Genomic DNA, 19809 nt, shown 5'->3' with positions numbered 1-19809 from the left:
TTTTGTTGGTTGTTGTTGTTCAGTTACCCATTGACTAGTTTGTGCTGTTCATATTCTTCTGGGTATTGAACCACCCACCAGAACATGGTTAACTAAAGGAGACCATATTCCGAAAGAAAACTGACTCTCCCTACCTCAGAGACTATCAGCTGTTCATAGCTCTTAGTGTGTGTAGGATTTTAACCCCCTTCACTCAGTGCTAGACTGTTGACTGGCTTGATCTCCTGCAGGTAACCACAGCTTCTGTGAGTTCATAAGTGAAGTGGTCCTCTCAGGAGAAGACAGTCTTTGCTCTGGGTTTTCCCTGACCTCTGGTTCTTACAACATCTCTGAATTCTTTTCCTTGATGATCCCTGAGCCTCGGAAAGGGCAGGATATACAGTATGTCCCATCCAGGCTGAGAACTCCACAGCCACTAATTCTCTGTACTTTTCTCACCAGTAGTGAGTTTCTGTGTTAAACATCATTCAGTGCACAAAGAAACCAAGAGTGGCAATATTGTACAGATGCAGAGATAAAATTTGGAGGGCAGTGTGGTATTATGTCTGTTTACCAAATAATCATAGTAGTTTCCCCTCTGGGGTCTATGAGCTCCCCAACCATGGGTTAATTGGCTAGATTTGCAATACCACACATGTGTTTCTTCCTGTGGAACAGTCCTTAAATCCAACCAGAAAGTGATTGGTTACTTCCATGACATCAATACCAGCCCCTTTATTGCTGTTCCCAGCTTGGGAATATTGTTGGTGACTTGATTTTCTCTCCAGTAGCCTGTCTAGCTACAGAAGCGGGCATCAGAGAGGGAGCCTCTTAGTCTTCAGCAGCTCTTCACGTCCTGTGACCAATGTGTGTAGTGTCCGCAGAAATCAGAGCTTGCCATCAAGTTCTGGTGGCAGTAGCATACATACCATGTATTTCATCAGTAAAATAAAAAAAATAACTGATGATCATTGGATACTGTACAATGCCCAATAATGTTCTAAGTAAAATTCTGGGAAACAAAGTCACATCAGATCACCATATTCTCATAAAGAACTACTGACTTTGTTCTAAAGGCAGACATACGACATGTTTATAATCTTAGCTACAGGGAGTTTGAGGAAGAAGGATCCAGAATTTGAGGCCAGCTTGGGCTACATAGTAAGACCATGTTTCAAAAAAATAAGATGAAATAAAATAAAGAGAACAAACAAACCAGACAGACATGGTTGTATCTGCTTGTAATCCCAAGCCCTGGGGAAGATAAGAATGAGGTTCTCAAGTTCAAGGCCAACATGAGCTTTACAAATATTCCAAACCAAGCCTTTAGTCTTATTGATGAAATACATGATATGTATGCTCGGTGTTACACATAAAAGCACTAGGCAACCTTATGTCAAGGAGAGGTTTTCCTGCCAAGTTAGTTTTTAAAAAGGGAGGAAGGGCTAGAGAGATGGCTCAGCGGCTAAGAGCACATTCAATTTTTTTTAAGATTTATTTTTATTATTTTAATTATGTGTATGTGTTATGGGCTATATGCACATGAATGCAAGTGCCATAGAGGCCAGAGCTATCTGATTCCTCTGGAGTTGGCTATTGTACTTTTAGTCCTCCATTTGAATTTTAGAATCAGCATTTTTGAATTACACGAAAATCTACTGGGATTTTGTTAATGAACTGGGAGAAGAGCTGATACCTTCATAGTATGGGTAAATTTTAACTTTTTAAAAATTATTATTGGGGTATTATTTTATGTCTTCTAGTAGAATTTTAAATACTTGAACATTTTGTTAGCTTTAAGGTATTTTTACAGGTTTGTTGCTGTTAATAGGACTTAGTTTTTGATCAGGGTCTTTTGTATGGAAACTCAGCTGTAGATGAAGATGGCCTTTACCTTGGCATGTGTGTGCTGCAGCGTCCATTCACGTAGTGCTGGGGCTTGAACCCAGAGCTACATTTCTTCTCATCCCTCTCCCTCTTCTCTCTCTCTCTCTCTTTCTCTCTCTCTCTCTCTGTCTCTCTCCCTCCTCTCTCTCTCTTTCTTTCTCTCTCTCTCTCTGTCTGTCTCTGTCTCTGTCTCTGTCTCTCTCTCTCTCTCTCTCTGTCTCTGTCTCTGTCTCTGTCTCTCTCTCTCTCTCTCTCTCTGTCTGATATGTGTTTGAGTGTTGGCAGTGGTCAGCCTTAGGTTGGTCCTGGCTTCACCTTGCTTTGTTCTTTAGCTGGTCCATGGGCTTCTGGGAATTTTCCCTTCTCTGCCTCCCATCTCACCATAGGAGCACAGAGATTTCATATGCATGCTATTGCCTTCAGTTCTACCTCATTTCTGGGGATGTAACCAAGTGTTCTCATCCTTGTGTGGCAAGCACTCTACAGACTGATCCATTTCCCTAACCTTAACCTTAAAAGCTGCATTTTCCAATGTGCATGATAGTATTGATCTTATGGAAATTTAGTTGTTGTTAGTTCTAACAATGTGTTGAAGTACTAATATTTATATATCAAGCTTGTGTCTGAGTAATGTATTAAATTCTTTTATTGATTCTGATAATGTATCCAAGTATTGATATTTCTGCATTGATCTTATATAATATTCTGAGTTCTATTATTCAAATAATGTGTCACTTGGTAATTATCAGTTGATACTCTCGTTTTTTAGTTAGCAAAACATTATGAGTAATCTGATTTTAAAGTCATGAGAATACTCAATGAAAAGTGACTCTTCCCCAAATAAAGGTAACAGAACACTTCTGAGAAAAGTATCATTGGCATATTTAGTGTGTGATCTTTTCATTGCAGATATGGCATAAGATATGTCTTCAAGATTGGACAACTGGTGACCTGCTACTTATCATTGGCATATTTAATGTGTGATCTTTTCATTGCAGATATGGCATAAGATATGTCTTCAAGATTGGACAACTGGTGGTCTGTTACTTCTGATAGCCTGAAGCTGACTTTATAGCCATTGAGAAACCTCACGGAATTGCATTGTCGTTTTCTGGTTTATAGCATTTCTGACGCCTAAGTTCACCCTGCAACCATGTATGGAAGTGCTCGGTCAGTAGGGAAAGTGGAACCAAGCAGCCAGAGTCCTGGGCGATCACCTCGGCTCCCTCGGTCCCCTCGCTTAGGTCATCGGCGAACAAATAGTACAGGCGGGAGTTCTGGAAACAGTGTTGGAGGTGGCAGTGGGAAAACGCTTTCAATGGAGAATATACAGTCCTTAAATGCTGCCTATGCTACATCTGGCCCTATGTACCTAAGTGACCATGAGAATGTGGGTGCAGAAACACCCAAAAGCACCATGACGCTTGGCCGCTCTGGGGGACGCCTGCCTTATGGTGTTAGGATGACTGCTATGGGCAGTAGCCCCAACATAGCAAGCAGTGGGGTTGCTAGTGATACCATAGCGTTTGGAGAACATCACCTCCCTCCTGTTAGTATGGCATCCACTGTACCTCACTCTCTTCGTCAGGCGAGAGATAACACCATCATGGATCTGCAGACACAGCTGAAGGAAGTGCTAAGAGAAAATGATCTCTTGAGGAAAGATGTGGAAGTAAAGGAGAGCAAATTAAGTTCTTCAATGAATAGTATCAAGACCTTCTGGAGCCCAGAGCTGAAGAAAGAGCGGGCCTTGAGGAAGGATGAAGCTTCCAAAATCACCATCTGGAAGGAGCAGTGCCGAGTTGTGCAGGAGGAAAACCAGGTAGGTTCATTCCTACGTTTATCTTTATGGGCTGAGTCCATGTATATAAATAAAACCAGGCATTCCTTTTCCACCCTGTCTTAGATTTCTCCCATCTTTGTTCCTTTATTTTTTAATTTATCCTTTTTACTTTAGAATTCTGTTTCTACTTTCTTAGCCTTTTTCAGATTTGTGAGTGCAAAACACTCACACATATAAATTAAAAAAAAAATCGTAAAGCAATGACAACAACAACAACAACAACAAAACAACTTAAGCTGGACAGTGGTGGTATAACAACAACAGCAACAAAACAACTTGGGCTGGACAGTGGTGGTGCACGCCTTTGATTCCAGCATTCAGGAGGTAGAGGAAGGTGGGTCTCTGTGATTTGGAGGCCAGTCTAGTTTATAGAACAAGTTCCAGAACACCCAAGGCTACACAAGAGAAACCCTGTCTCAAAAAGAAAAAAAAAAAAAAGCTTGAGGACTGCTTTGGCTACATAGTGAATTCAGGGCTAACTTGAGGTTACATGTTGAAACTTTGTCTCAAAATAAGAAACAATTAAACCCAGGACTGCAGTTCAACGGAAGAGCTTTTTTCCTAGCCTGTGGCAGGAATTGCTGGACCCGCCTTGCTGCCTTCAGATTGTCATCACCTGTATTGGAGTGGCCTTTTTGCTGGGAGGAGCTGGTGATGGTGGTGGGGCATACTCCTTTAATACCAGCACTCAGGAGGCAGAGGCAGGCAGATGTCTGTGAGCCGAAGGCTAGCCTGGTCTAGAGAGAGTTCTAAGGCAACTAGGGCTACACCAGAAATCCTCTCTTGAAAAACAAAACAAAACCAAAAAAGCAAAGGGAGTGGGCTTTTTGGTGATACACTTGCATTTGAGCCACCTCTGCCTCTATAAGTAACCCCTCCATCATATCCTCTTACTTTATTTTATTTACATTGGTGTTATGTTTTGTCTCCATGTCTCTGTCTGAGGGTGTCAGATCCTCTGGAACTGGAGTTACAGACAGTTGTGAGCTGTCATGTGGGTTCTGGGATTTGAACCTGGGTCCTCTGGAAGAGCAGCTAGTGCTCTTAACTGCTGAGCCATCTCTCCAGCCCCATAAGAGCAGGATGTTTTGTTGGTTTGCTTGCTTGTTTTGGTTTTTGCGACAGGGTTCTCTGAGTAAGCAGCACTGTTCTGGAGCTCACTCTGCAGTGCTGGGATTAAAGGCGTGGGCCACTGTGCGGCTCCCCTCACCCATAGTTTTGTAAGTCACCTCAGTAAAAAATATTCATTGGTGTACCAAAGTAAGTAAGTAAAAGGTTCATATTATTTAAAACAATTAAAAGTCGATTCAGCACTCCTTGGTTATTTCACTGGGTAGTGTAGGCTGGTTTGGAACTCTTCTCTTTCTACCCTTAAGTGCTTAGATTTGTATTAGCTTGCCTGACCACCAGCCCAAAACTGGTCTTTTCAAAAGTAGATTCATTGTCTCTCAGTCTGTCTCCATTATTCAGTACATAAATTAAAAGCAGACCTGGTGCTACCAAATACACTATTGAATTACCTAACATCAACTTGTCTTGCTGAAAACGTAGCCACTAATAAGATAGTTTTATTGTCATGTGACCTGGAAATGTTTATTGAGGAAAAAACTTATTGGCATATTTTTTGATTTTGAAATAGATAAGGCATTTTCTTATGTGTATACTTTATGGGGACCAGGAGAGAAATCATTTCAGTATTCTTTTTCCAGTTACCATGCTACATTCAAAGGCAATATATTAATCTTCTGAGAAGACAATTATGGGTACTTAGTATTTTCCCGGGAAAGAAGCAGTCCACAGGTTTTTCATGCCAAGGAAACCATTATGTGCTGAAGATGGTGAACACTGCTTTATCTGGGTCCACCCCATGCCCTAATTAAGCACCAGTGCTGGCAGATACATTCTTCTTGCACCCACTGTAATTACCACAGAATTCTAAAATTGTGTAACTTCAGTCTAAAAAACAAAGGGTGCAATTTTAAAGACAGTACAGTGAGATACAGACACTGAGAATGCTAATTAAATGATTATAGTCAGCTAGCAGTGGGCCCCTAATTAAATAGTGCATTCATTATCCTCTTCTTAGCTCCCAGAGGTCAGTCATCTTTCATTTGTGAAGAAGACTGGTTTATTAGAATTTATAGCAATTAAATACATTTCTGTATTTCTGCTTGAGCCTGGGGATTTTGGTCCATTTTAAGTGTTTGACCTGATTGAGCTTGGTCCTCTGGACCAATATGTTTCTATACTAATCATCCTATTAGTATAGAAACATATTTGCTTAGGATTGCCTGGTGGGCATGGCTCATTATTATGGCTTTTCCTAGAAGTTTGTCTCTAAGATAAAACTTCACAGGTGTTTCTATGTCTCAGACTCCTTTTGTTACTTTACTTTCAATTTCAAATAGTTGTTGATTAAGATTTCAAATAGTTGTTGATTAAGAATAGTGTGTGTATGTATAAGTATATATATGTATATATATGCATATGTATATATATTTGAGCAGAGGAGTCCTTTTCTTTTAAAAAATCGTGACTAGGAAGACTTTAGTGCAAGCTTGATAGAGAAGACTGAAAATCTTACTGTAGGCTTTGTATAGTTGCAGGGCTAGTGAAGCTTTTAGGTAACTTACCATTTTAGACTTTATTTTCATCAGCTTTTGTACTTCTTAAAAAAGGTTTAGGTATATGAGTGCTTTTCTGCATGTAAGCCCGCATACCAGAAGAGGACATCTGATCCCATTAGACATGGTTGTGAGCCATAACGTTTTTGGGAATTGAACTAAGGACCTCTAGAAGAGGAAAGCAGCCATGTGCTTAACTGCTCAGCTGTCACTCCAGTCCCTTGTACTTAGTTCTTTATTTTATTTTATTTTATTTTATTTTTTTGGTTTTTCGAGACAGGGTTTCTCTGTGTAGCCCTGTCCTGGAACTCACTCTGTAGACCAAGCTGGCCTCGAACTCAGAAATCCGCTTGCCTCTGCCTCCAGAGTGCTGGGATTAAAGGCTTGTGCCGCCATTGCCCAGTGTACTTTGTTCTTAATTATGTCTTGTAAGAGTTCTCTGTGTTGAATTTAGTTGTGTGCTTATTTTAAGAATAATTATTTTGTGGCTGAGGAGATTTCTCAGTTGGTAAAATGCAAGTATGAGGACCTGAGCTTGATCCCTATGTCCCATGTAACAGCTGGGCATGGTGATGTGCACCTGTAATTCTAGTCCACAAGGAGACTTGAGGATCCCTGCAGTTGCTGGCCAACTAGTCTCGTGGCATCCTCAAGTTCCAGGTGTAAACAGAGATGGAAGGCATCTGACATCAAGATTTAGCTTCTGCATGAACACACAGCTCTAAGTGTGCATATTTGCAAGTTTACATACCTGTACATTAATATATACACAGGAACATGTACAGACATACACACAGTAAATATTTTAATGCTCTTTCACTAAAATTTAGTTTGTGTAGAATATTCTGTTTAATATTGTAAGATGGCAGGCAAGTGAAGTGCCTTTTTTCTTTTTATGTGCTTAAATTCTATTTGTGTGTATGCTCAGACATGCCTGTGCTGTGGTGTGTGTGTGGAGGTCAGAGGATAGCTTTTGGGAACAGGCTTTCTTCCATGCTGTGTTCTGAGGGTCACCCTCAGGCTCTGGAGATAAATTCTTTTGCCTCTTGAACCATCTTGCTAGCTCTGATGTTTTCTTTTTGTTTAGAATCTTTATTCGTTTTGAATTGAAGCTTCTCTTTTCTCTTTCTGAGGTGCTGAAGGTTGAAGGTCTTACACATGATAAGCAAATGCTCTACCACTGAACTATATCTCTACCCTAGGGTTGCAATTTTATTTTATTTTATTTTATTCTTTTAGATTTTTTTTTTCTTTTACTTCACCCCCCCCCACCCCCGCCCCCGCCCCATCCCTTCTCCAGCTTAATCGGGGCCCAGCTTGCTCTGGCCCACTTGCTCCGGCAGATAGGTTTTTATTTGTTTCTCATTATGGATGGGTGTGAGCCACCATGGGTTGCTGGGATCTGAACTCATGCCCTCTGGAATAGCAGGCAGTGCTCTTAACTGCTGAGCCACCTCACCAGCCCAGGTTTTAATTTTATTTATTAGGCCTTTGTGTGAATAGAAATATATAAATGGATATGGGACATTTCTTCTTGTGGAGTTATATTTATTTACTTGGAATGTAGCAGGATAGTTTGAAAATAATTCAGTGAATCAAATAAAATTGCATAAGTATCTGACATGGTTTACTTATAAGAATATTATTTTCCAAAGAATTGGAATTTCTAAGTCTACTCTGAAATTCATGTTGCAATCTAGTGTCTTTTTAAAATTTAATTTTAGTTCTTTGGTTTTTCTCAGATAGGGCCTCACTATACTGGCTTTTGATTTTCTATTGGGCATTGAATACCAGGGCCTTGTTCATGCTTAGCAAAGGGCTGTACCACTTAGTTACAACCCTCTAGTGGTTTCATTATAGCAGAACAGAATTATTGTTTTTCAGTGTTTGCTAATTTATCATGAATTTTCAAAACAGCAGCTTAAGTATAATTTGTAAGACTCACTTTTTATTCTCTTTTGGCAAAAAGAATCAGAATCTTTAGAGTAATTTTTATTTTTTGTAGTACTCAGGATCAGAGCACCAGCTTTTTGTGTGCTAGGCAAACATTTTATCTCTGAACCTTTCCCTAACCTTAGCTATAGTAATCTTTTCTTCTTAAAAGTCCCTCCCTTTTTCATGTTTATTTAGTTAGTTTTGGAAGTCAGCATTCTCCTTCTGTCATGTGAATTCCAGGGACTAAGTTCAAGTTATTGTGTGTATGTGTGTGTATATATATGCATATAACACACACACACACACACACACACACACATATACACACGAACCATACGTGTGCCTGGTACCCGTGGAGGTCAGAAGAGGTCATTGGATTCCCTGAAACTGCAGTTAAAGAAGGTTGTGAACTGCCATGTGGGTGCTGGGAATTGAACCCACGTCCTCAGGAATAGCAGTCAGTGCTCTTAATTGCTAAGCCATCTCTCTAGCCCCAAGTTTTAGATATTTATTAAATGAAAACAATTTCATTCTTGAGTTTGAGAAATCTTTAAAACCACTATACAATAAACTTGATATAAGTACTGTCACAAAATATAAGGCAAACTAGTCAGTATTTTGGGTAATCTTGCAATTTACTAAAAATGGAATAAGTTATAGTAGAATTTGCATACTAAGTTCCTGAGAATTTTTGGTTTTTAGCCCTTTCATTATATCCAATGTGTTAAAAAATTAACAAATACAAAATAACACTTTTCTATGGTATTTTAAACCTTGAAACATTTTACATTGATGGATTAAAGGCTTCAACAGACTGATAACTGTTTTATTATAAAATGGAAATATGTATGAAATACATATAGATAAGACAAATGGCCCTACTTACTAGATTAGAGACAAAAATGCAGCTTTTTAGCATTGAGGCAAAGCCAGTTGACCTGGGTCTGTGTGTCACTGAGAGACCTTTCTGGTCACCTTGACCTCCAAGGAGCTGCTGATAATCTTGCTAACATCTCACACAAATCCTGAATGTACCATGAGCCATTCTAGGTGAGGGTTTTCTAGGCGAGAGAAATGTCCTCTGCAATGGAGTCACACTGTGACTCGTAGGCAGCATGCACACTGAGGCAGTGGCATGCTGGGTAACCCTGTAGTAACCCTGTGGACCAGCCAGTCTTTCTGATGATCCACAATAAACATCTTGGGTTTTCTTTTCTTTTTTTCTTTTTTTTGGTTTTTCGAGACAGGGTTTCTCTGTGTAGCCCTGGCTGTCCTGGAACTCACTCTGTAGACCAGGCTGGTCTCGAACTCAGAAATCTGCCTGCCTCTGCCTCCCACGTGCTGGGATTATAGGCGTGCGCCACCACTGCCCGGCCATCTTGGGTTTTCTAACCAGGTTCTCACACTTGTCTCCTTTGAATAAAGTCAACGTCTGAATTTTAGTGTTGGCATCATATGCATAAATGTGGTTGCCTTCACCATGGTTCAGGAAGATACAGGAAGCCATCAGCATCTACTTGGCTTGAGGTCAATGCCTCATGAATTTTGAGAAGCTTTGAGATCATTAAAACATTTCACCTCAAATCCTAGATCTAAAAACTTTACAGTCAGGTTGACCCTCCCAGTGCCATTGTGCACTGGTGGCCCTCCTCTGTAGGAGTGTCAAGTGTCAGAAGAACCTCTCATGAGTGAAGATTAGGGCAGGTCACCTCTTGTAGTCTGTGTTGTACTGTTCTGCCAGATCAAACATTTCCCATTTGCAGAAGGCATCTGTTTCTGTCATATTTTACTCTCACTGTGAGCAATCTCCAGAATGTATTTTCTTAAAAAGCTTTATCTGTTTGATGGAGGTATCAGGTACTTAGAGGGTAATGCCTCACCCTCTTTGGAAGTGGCCCATGAGGCCAGCTAGGCCTTGGACAGCGGTGTGCATTCTCTAACTCTTTCTGTTCCTGAGCCAAGTAAAGGCATACTTTGGATAAATAGAAGTTTGCCGCTTCCTACACCTCTTCATCTCTTTTCTTTCCTCCAATAAAGTTTTAATTTTACTATTTTCTTTGTGTGTAAATGTGCATTTGTGTGTATGTGGGCACACACTTGCATGTGTGTAGAGAGCAGAGGACAACTTGGAGTTGGTTCTCTTATTTTCACCCTTTGAGGTCAGTGTTGTGGCAGGTGCCTTTACTCTGTGAGTTATCTTGGTAATCCCACTCCCACCTCCACTTTGTGACAGCTTTATTGAGATATAGTTGAGTTTTCCCTTGCAAGTATAATATTTCTTTGATTCTTACTCTGCTTCTCGAGAGTAAGAATTTGAAGAAAGTGGTAGTAACTTGGCCTAGGAGTTCTTGCACAATGGAATAATGAGTGACATCAATGCTGTTCAAGAGCAGCCTTTGTTGCTGCCAGCAGAGGCAATGGCAGGACAAACCTGTGGAGGGGAAGGCCACATTTGTGAGATGTTTTTGAAGAACTCTTCGGACAAAGACTGATAGCAAGAGGGAAGTGTTTCTGGCATTATTAACAATAAAGGACTCAGATATTGGAGCCAGATTAGAGTAAAGAAATGGTGAATTTACTTAAATATTTGAATATAGGTTTTGCATATGTTTTTAGAAATAATATGACCAGTGGGTGTGACTTTAGGTACTTAGATGTGAATATGGTAATAAGAGTGGTGTTAATATTGGGGAATTTACTGTGCTTCCTGGGAATGCCCAAGTCGAGGCTGGTGTGTGCTCATGCCCCACGCAGGAAGGAGGAGGAGAAGCTATCAGATGGCAGTGCTGTACATAGGGTTTTTTATTCAGATATTTTTATGTTTTGGTTCAATAAATTATTTTCTTTAAAGGTAGGAAATTTGAGAATCTCTGAAAGTTTCTGAAAAATCACTGTTCATTAAAAAGGGTTGTCTTTTTTTTGTGGCAGGTTTCTCCTAGTCTTTCGTTTTAGTTAACAAGTACATTGGAGTTTGTTTTGTTTGTATGATGAGCTAGGAGGACATTTCTGAAGAAAAAAGAAATATTGCAGAAAATGTACTTACAGTGTGGAAACAGCTTTGTATTGGAAATGTTCTGTTCTTCCTCTACAACCAAAATTAGAAATACTTTTATAAACTGACTTTGTACTGCCCTGTGTATCTCAAAAAATACTCATTTTTTTATTCTTTCTGAAATCAGAAGGTTAGTCCTTAATACAGATTAAGTACTTTCACTTCTCTTTGTTATTTGCAATAATTTTCATTGAAAGTCTCCCTTGAAGTCGGGTGTATTGACTCAATCCTTTAATCACAGCAGAGGCAGAGACAGCTGGGTCTCTGTGTGTTCAGGTCTACAGAGTGAGAGCTATGTAGTTAGATTCTGCCTCAAAACAAACAAGCAAACAACAAAGTTAAAAAAAAATGTTTCTTTTTGTTATCCCAGGCTATATCTAAGAGATCAAGTTAGGTTTTGTTATTTTGGCAGTTTGTGGAGAATATTAGATTGAAATGTTTATATACAGCTTAAGAGATACATATTGAGAACCTATAATAACTTGTTTTTGATGCATACAGTGCCACCTCTTTAAAAATTCTTTTAAGATTTATTTTTTTAGCCGGGCGGTGGTGGCGCACACCTTTAATCCCAGCACTTGAGAGGCAGAGGCAGGTGGATTTCTGAGTTCGAGGCCAGCCTGGTCTTCAGAGTGAGTTCCAGGACAGCCAAGGCTACACAGAGAAACCCTGTCTCGAAAAAAACCAAAAAAAAAAAAAAAAAGGATTTATTTTTTTATCTGTATTTTTTATTTTTCTTGAGTGATTTGCCTGCATGCATATATTGCACATTCAACATTTTTGGCCTTCAGAGACCCTGGTTTACTTGGAAATATATAATTAGTCATAGAGCATTTTTGTCATGATAGATCCTAAGTGGGAAAATTAATAAAGCATGGGTACCATGTGCTTGCCTGGTATCCGTGGTGGTCAGAAGACAGTGTGGGATCCCCTGGAATTGGAGTGAGAGATGGTTGTGAGCTAGGTGGATGCTAGGAACTGAACCTGGGTCCTCTGCCAGAGCAAGTGCTTCAAATGCTGAGCCATCCCTCCAGCCCTCGGTTCCCTCCCTCCCTGAGGTCATTTGAATATGCTTGGCCCAGGGAGTGGCATATAAGGAGGTGTAGCCTTGTTGGAGTAGGAGTGCCACTATGGCGTGGGTTTCAATACCCTTGTTCTAGCTGCCTAGATGTCAGTCTTCAGATGATGTAGAACTCTTAGCTCTTCCTGTACCATGCCTGCCTGGATGTGCCATGCTCCTGCCTTGATGATAATGGACTGCACCTGTAAGCCAGCTGCAAGTAAGTGGGTGCCTTGGTCATGGTATCTGTTCACAGCAGTAAAACCTTAACTAAGGTACTCCTCCCCTTTTTTTCTTACTCTTTTTGTATTTATTTTATGTGTAGGAGTGTTTTGCCTGCATGTGTTTATGTGTATCATGTGCTTGCCTGGTGCACAAAGACCAGAGAGGGTGTCAGAAGCCTCAGGAGCTGGAGTCACAGTGTGGGTGCTGGGAATTGAACTCAGGTCCTCTGTAAGAGTGGCAAGTACTTTAAACCAATGAGCAATTTCTCCAGTCTCCTTGTGCCATCTTTTAATGTTTGGTGGCTTACAAAGTTCCAGGACCGTTTTAGCTTTCAACTCCCCACTGTGTAACTGTCTTAGATGAATGTTAGGTACTAGAATAGTCCTCTATAGTAGCAACTGTCAACAGTTTTGGCTTTAGGAGACCCTGGTTTACTTGGAAAAGTTTTTGTGGAACCTGATCTGCTTTATAAAATCAATCATATACCATTTTTTGGTTTTGGTTTTTGTTTTTTTTAAATATAGCTGTATATTATAAAACATTGAAATTAAGCATTATAATTTAAATTTACTGAGTGTACAACCATAATCATAATCCAGTTTTTGGTGCTGGGAATATAGCTCAGTGGTAAATGGTAAAGCATCATGGCTTGAGCCCTGCACTGCCCGAGACAATCCAGCAACAGTAAACAGTTTTGCTCTGTGCACCCGGGAGTTTCTTAAAGTTGGAGTTTAAATCTGAAACCATCCTTGGCCAATTAGGTTTCCATGTATTTTGCTAAATGCTTTGGTTTGCCTTGTACTTGAAAGGATCTAAGGTTTTACTTATCCCAAAACTAACTATATAGTGATGATGACCTTGGAATTTGTCTTTTTAATGTTTTCTGTTAATTTAAATTTAACATATTGAAACTACTACTCTGTTTGGGTGTGTGTATGATGGTGTGTAGGTTTGTGTGAATGTATGTGTGCACATATGTACGATCTACAAAGGATTTTGTAGGTAGAGGGGGATATTCATTGAGGATTTCTAGACAGTGGAGATCTTTTAGCAAAGTAAATATTAGAGAGTGTAGTAAAAGTCTAGAAGCAAGAGAGCTCAGTATCAAGGGCTCTGAGTATTGGCACACAGCAGACAGGAACACACTGTCATCCTCTCTAGTCCACTAAGCTTACAGAGTCCTGAGCCCATGACTGTGTTTCTGTCAGGTATGTTAGTGGGATTCTCTGAGATCTCATTCACTAAATTGCACCGCTTCAATTTAAGAGTCATTCATAAAATGAGGTTGCCACTACTAAGCATGATAAATACATGGCTTGGCTGTTGAAATTTGGGGCCATTGGCATAAAAATTAGCCTTTACATGTAAAGTATATTCTTCTTGTAAGTTTCACCAGTTCTGTTTTTAAGGATTTATTTACTTATTTTGTATATGCTCATATGAACAAGAGAGCACAGACATGCACATGCTGTGATATTTGTGGAGGTCAGAGGACAGGTCATTTCTTTCCTTCTCCGTTGTTTTGAGGGGGGTCTCTCATGGTCTTTGTCACTCTGTGCTGTGCTTTGTATGTGTGCTTGCTTTGTATGCTGGCTTCCCACTGATTCTCCTGTTTCTGCCTCTCATTTCACATAGAGTACTAGGATTCTACATGCTTACCACCCCATCTGCTGTCGTTTTACATGGGTTCCAAACTCAGGTTGGTTGGACTTGCTCCACAGGTACTTTTTATCTGCTGAGTCATCTCCCTGGGCCTTACCAGTTCTTTTCTTTTTTTTTTTTTTTTTTTTTTTTTTTTTTTTTTTTTTTTGGTTTTTTGAGACAGGGTTTCTCTGTGTAGCTCTGGCTGTCCTGGAACTCACTCTGTAGACCAGGCTGGCCTCAAACTCAGAAATCCGCCTGCCTCTGCCTCCCAAGTGCTGGGATTAAAGGCATGCGCTACCACCGCCCGACTTTACCATTTCTTAAGTGAGGACAATGCATTTTTAATTGTTGCAGTATTTAAGTGACATTAAAGGAAGTAGGATGTGTAAATTTGTGGGCAAGAGACTGGACATGGTGTGAAGCTAGTCTGGTCTACAGAGCAAGTTTCAGGATAGCTAGAGCTATCCACATAGTGAGACCATGTTTCAAAAGAAAAGTGAAATGAAAAAAAAATGCTGGCAAGACTGTCTAACATAAATATGCAATAAATGTTAGTTGATTGAAAAGTTAAACATTACATGAATATAAATTTTATGTATTTTTCAAGTACAAATGTATCTTATAACTGCTACTAGAAGGCAGGCAGTAGCATGGGACCTAAAGGTCTTTTAGAAAGTGGGTCACAATGTGTAATAAACATGGGAGATAACTAATGTGGAGAGCAAATCAGCCTTAGTATTCCTGGAGGAGCTACCAGGAACTTTGAGTAGGGTAATTAGTTTGCAGGGTTTTCAGTTACAGTGATGTTCATTATTTAACATTTTTATTTCCATAATGACTCATCTGTAAATTATAGAGTCCTTTCCCAAAAGGAATGCAATACTCTTGAAAAAAAAATCTTTTTCCTTCTCTGAGTGTGTGTCATGTTCTACCCCCTCCCTCCCCCCAAGGAGTTTCTGGCCAGTTATTTAGGATCAAAACATTGCAGATAGTTTAACCATGTGTTCTTGTGTGAAGAAATTTAACCCCCTTAAGGCAGTGAAGATTTCTTTGGTAGTCAACATTCAGCACTTATATTTACTCCCTCTGCCATTTTAAACTCTTACATTTTGTACTATCTTTTGTTTTTTAATTTTTTACAAAAAACCTAGCTAACTTTGTATGAAAGCATATCATCGAATAATACATTATGCTCACATTATTCCAGTTATTTGTTTTATTTATATTAAAACTGGTATTACATCTGACATTATCTTGATTTTTATGTATCCTCTGCAATGTTCTTGTAATGGTACTGTTGCCAGATGCTAATAATAACTATTTTAGAGCACTGTGCATATAGGGCACAGTAGGTACTTTTCATTTTGGTGTGTGTGATGTATGGATGTATTCATGTGAACCTACTTGCACATGTGTATGCTTTTATGTGAAGACCAAAGATTGAGAATGATGTCTTTCTCAATTGCTCTCCACTTTATTTTTAAGTTTTTACTCATTTCTTTTTTTTGGGGATTGGCACATGATACAGTGCATGTGTAGTGGCCAGAGGACAAATTGTAGGAATTGGTTCTTTCTACCATGTGGCTTCTGGGGATGAACTAAGGTCTTCAGGCTTGGTGGCACATGCCCTTACCTGTGCTTCCTCTTTTTTTTCTTTTTTTCTTTTTTTCTTTTTCTTTTCCTTTTTCTGAGACAGGGTTTCTCTGTATAGTCCTGGCTGTCCTGGAACTCAGTCTGTAGACCAGGCTGGCCTCTAACTCAGAAATCCGCCTGCCTCTGCCTTCCAAGTGCTGGGATTAAAGGCATGCGCCACCATGCCTGGCCTCTTTTTTCTTAAGACTTAAATTTCTATGCGTGTAGGTACATGCACACTAGTGCAGGAGCTGCCAGAGGCCACAGGAGTTGGGCTCTGCAGGAGTCTGATTTACTGGAAGTTGTGAGCTACCTGATGTCATATGTAACTCTGGTCTTCTGGAAGAACTGTATGTGGTCCTAACTGCTGAGCCCTCTCTCCAGCCCCACTTTGCTTGTTTTAATTAGGCAGAAAGCATTAGATTAACAATTCCCAGACTCGATTTAAACATCTTTAAAAAATATACACTTATTTCTCTTTTTCATATGAACATATGTGCCATGGTGTGCATGTGGAAGCCAGAGGACACCTTGGGGCAGTTGATTTTCTCTTTTTTCCAGGTGTGTTACAGGACTCAAATTCAGGTCACCAGGCTTGGTGATAAGCATCCTTATCTAACAGGCTCATCCTCCAGTTCTGGACTTAATTATGCACAGCAGTAAAAACTTAAAAAGTAGGAAGAAATGGGGAATAATGATCAGAACTTGTCAAATGGAAATATTTACTATTACTGTTATTTACAAAAGAAAAGATAGTAATATTAAAAAATTAGAGTTGAATAAAGGATGATTCTTTGCAAGAAAGTAGCTTTTTATAGTGGCCAGGAAGATAGTGTGGCTCCGTGGATAAAAGCACTTGCTGCGGAGTGTAATAATTTGAGTCCATCTCTGGTGAAAAGAAAAGAATTGACTCCTACATGTTTTCCTCTGACTCCAAAATGGATGGGGTGGCATGAATGAGCTGGCTTGCCTCTTCCTCCCTCCCCCTCCCCCCCTCTTTTCTTTCCTCTCTCTTCTCTCTCTCTCTCTCTCTCTGCCTCCTTTCCCCTTTCTCTTTCTTTCTCACACACACTAAATACATTTAACTAAAAATTACAATGACAGTTTTCTGAGGGCTTGGTAGGAATTTGGTTGTGGGCTAACTTTGAGAAGCATTGATATGTAATAGGAGGTCATCAGATTATACTCAGTGCCGCCCCCCTGGGCGGGATGATTTGTACTTCCTGCAAACTAAGAATTGGTTTCACATTTAATTGACTGAAAAATCAAATTTGTGACATGAAGATTGCATGAAAGTTGAATGTTTTAAAAACTTTATTGGAGCAGTTGTGCTTATTTCTGAGTTGTCTGTTCTTGCACAGGAAGCTGCTGGAGTCTTTGATGAAGAGCGCCTGTGACCTTTATAGAGCGTGAGTTATGGACATGCTATAGTGCTCAGAAAGAAGTAGGCTCTGGTTCTTGTGCTCTGCAGGAGGTGTAGATAGTGTCTATTGTTAAGTTATTATATATAAATTGTAACTGTAAACTGACTTTTAAGGTAGTCTTGCATTTAATGATACTTTTTAAAAACAAGTTTTTTCAATAATTATTTTAATGTTTTAGATTTATTAATTTTGTTTGTGTTTTTGTGTATGGGTGTATTAATTGCATGTATATATGTACACCACATGTCTGTTGGTACCTGTGGAGACCTCACAAGATACTAGATCCCTTTGGTGGCATCTGAGGCTAAGAGATAGTGTGCTGTCCGAGGTGGCACTGCCAAATGTTTTAGTCCAGAACTAGCTGTGTGCTGCCACAGTTCGGTACGGTCTTCCTTCCACACTGACTGTTTTAGAAAGGAGAAGGAATCTTTATATTATAATTGCTTACAGTTACCACAGAAGACTTGAATTCAACATTCATTTTTTTCAATTTTATTTTATTTTACTTTATTTTTTTAAATTTATTTTTTTATACACCATGTTTTATCCCCTCTCTCCCCTCTCCCTCCTGCCCATCCTCTAACTGGTCTACATCCCATATCTCCTCCCCACCCCGTCTCTACGTGATGTCCCCACCCCCCACCCCACCTGACCTCCAAACTTCCTGGGGCCTCCAGTCTCTTGAAGGTTAGGTGCATCATCTCTGAATGAACACGGACTTGGAGGTCCTCTGATGTATGTGTGTTGGGAGCCTCATATCAGCTGCTGTATGCTGCCTGTGTTGGTGGTCCAGTTGAGACTGCTGGTCCTCCTACAGGGTCACCCTTCTCAGCTTCTTTCAGCCTTCCCTGATTCAACAACAGGAGTCAGTAGCTTCTGCCCATTGGTTGGGTGCAAATATCTGCATCCTACTCTTTCAGCTGCTTGTTGGGTCTTCTGGAAGTGCAGTCATGCTAGGTTCCTTTTTGTGAGCACTCTATAGCCTCAGTAATTGTCAGGCCTAGGGACCTCCCCTTGAGCTGGATCCTATTTTGGACCTGTCGCTGGACCTTCTTTTCCTCAGGCTCCTCTTCATTTCCATCCCTGTAGTTCTTTCGGATAGGAACGATTTTGGGTCAGAGTTGTGACTGTGGGATAGTCCCCCCTTCCCTCATTTGATGCTCTGTCTTCCTACTGGAGGTGGGCTCTATAAATTCTCTCTCCCTACTGTTGGGCATTTCATCTGAGGTCCCTCCCTTTGAGTCTGGGGGTACCCTCCAGAATGCACCAGAGACCTGGGAGATGAGAGAGTTTCCATTCTTTCTGCTGGCTTCTCCCTCCTTCCCTCTCTCCCTCCCTTCCTCCTCCTCCCCTTCTTCCTCTTCCTCCTCTTCCTCCTTTTTTTCTCTCTCTCTTGCTCTCTCTCTCTCTCTCTCTCTCTCTCTCTCTCTCTCTCTCTCTCTTCTCCTGAATTGCTCTGCTTGGTCTCAACTAATTCTGGCAATCTGTTCTAATCTTCTGGCTCCCTTTCATTCTCTGGCTCATTCTCTCTTCAACCTGTCTCTGTAAAACTGCCTCCTTCCTCCTTTCTCGGCACTGCTGTCTCTTAAGAAGCTTCTCTTTCCTCTGTCTCAGGAGAGTTGGGCATATCCTATTCTGTCATATCTTTGTCTGCCACTCAATCAGACATCACTTTCAAACTTGGATGCTTCCTTCTACAAACTAACTTAACTTCATTGTTTGGGATTAAAGGCATGTGCTAAGGGTGTGTCTGTATTCCAGCCAGAGGGATTAAAGGGTGTGTGCTGTGTTTGGAGCCACAACTAGAAACAGGTTTTTGTTGTTGGTGGTGGTGTTTTTTGTTTTTGTTTTTTTTTTTTTAAATATGGACTGCTTCATGAATTTGCGTGTCATCCTTGTGCAGGGGCCATGCTAATCTCTGTATCGTTCTAATTTTAGTATATGTGCTGCCGAAGCAAGCACTTGTTGTTTTTTAAAAGTAAATAACTTAATCTCGGGTCAAATAGCTTGCAACAGAAGGTAATTTGTATTCCTCCTCATAAATTAACATCTTTGTTTTATGATTATGTTTATATCTCTCAAGTCATTATCTTAAACTAAAAATATGTATTGAAATACATTCAAAAGTAACCAGAAAATAATTTTTTTGTTGTTGTTTTTTTTTTTTCGAGACAGGTTTTCTCTTATAGCCCTGGCTGTCCTGGAACTCACTCTGTAGACCAGGCTGACCTTGAACTCAGAAATGCCTCTGCCTCCCAAGTGCTGGGATTAAAGGCGTGCGCCACCACCGCCCGGCTGAAAATAAAATTTTTAACATGACTCTTTTTAATTAAAAATTTTTGTTTTCATAGAATAGGTATGCTTTGTCTGCTAAGTCTGAAGGACAAAATTAGGTTACCAGTAACTGGATATTTAGATGGAACTAGTCAAATAAATCTCTATTTTCCTTTTTCTTTCCTTTTCTTTTTATACCTTTAATTATTATTATTTTTTTGCTGGAGATG

The 19809-nt window shown here is 40.0% G+C and overlaps 1 protein-coding gene and 1 non-coding gene across 14 annotated transcripts in view; one reads left to right on the top strand and one right to left on the bottom strand.

Moving 5' to 3' along the window:
* Positions 1 to 19809, top strand: part of Erc1 (ELKS/RAB6-interacting/CAST family member 1) — a 301008-nt gene that overhangs the window by 25107 nt on the left and 256092 nt on the right. For 7 of the 13 annotated variants that reach the window (XM_031383184.1, XM_031383186.1, XM_031383180.1 and 4 more), the window contains one exon: positions 2865 to 3688. In XM_031383184.1, coding sequence (XP_031239044.1) covers positions 3020 to 3688 — 669 coding nt within the window. In that variant the 5' untranslated portion in view covers positions 2865 to 3019. Of the gene's footprint in view, positions 1 to 2864; positions 3689 to 19809 lie in introns of those variants that run through there. The other 6 variants (XM_031383187.1, XM_031383192.1, XM_031383190.1 and 3 more) reach the window with 2 other exon arrangements.
* Positions 19164 to 19267, bottom strand: LOC116100085. Its single transcript, XR_004122450.1, has one exon. It is a non-coding gene; the product is annotated as a U6 spliceosomal RNA (small nuclear RNA).

This window comes from Mastomys coucha, unplaced genomic scaffold, assembly GCF_008632895.1.
Source record: "Mastomys coucha isolate ucsf_1 unplaced genomic scaffold, UCSF_Mcou_1 pScaffold20, whole genome shotgun sequence".
In the NCBI taxonomy this organism is placed as follows: Eukaryota; Metazoa; Chordata; class Mammalia; order Rodentia; family Muridae; genus Mastomys; species Mastomys coucha.
Note: the sequence above shows the minus strand (reverse complement) of the source record. Positions and strands in the feature narration are given on the sequence as shown.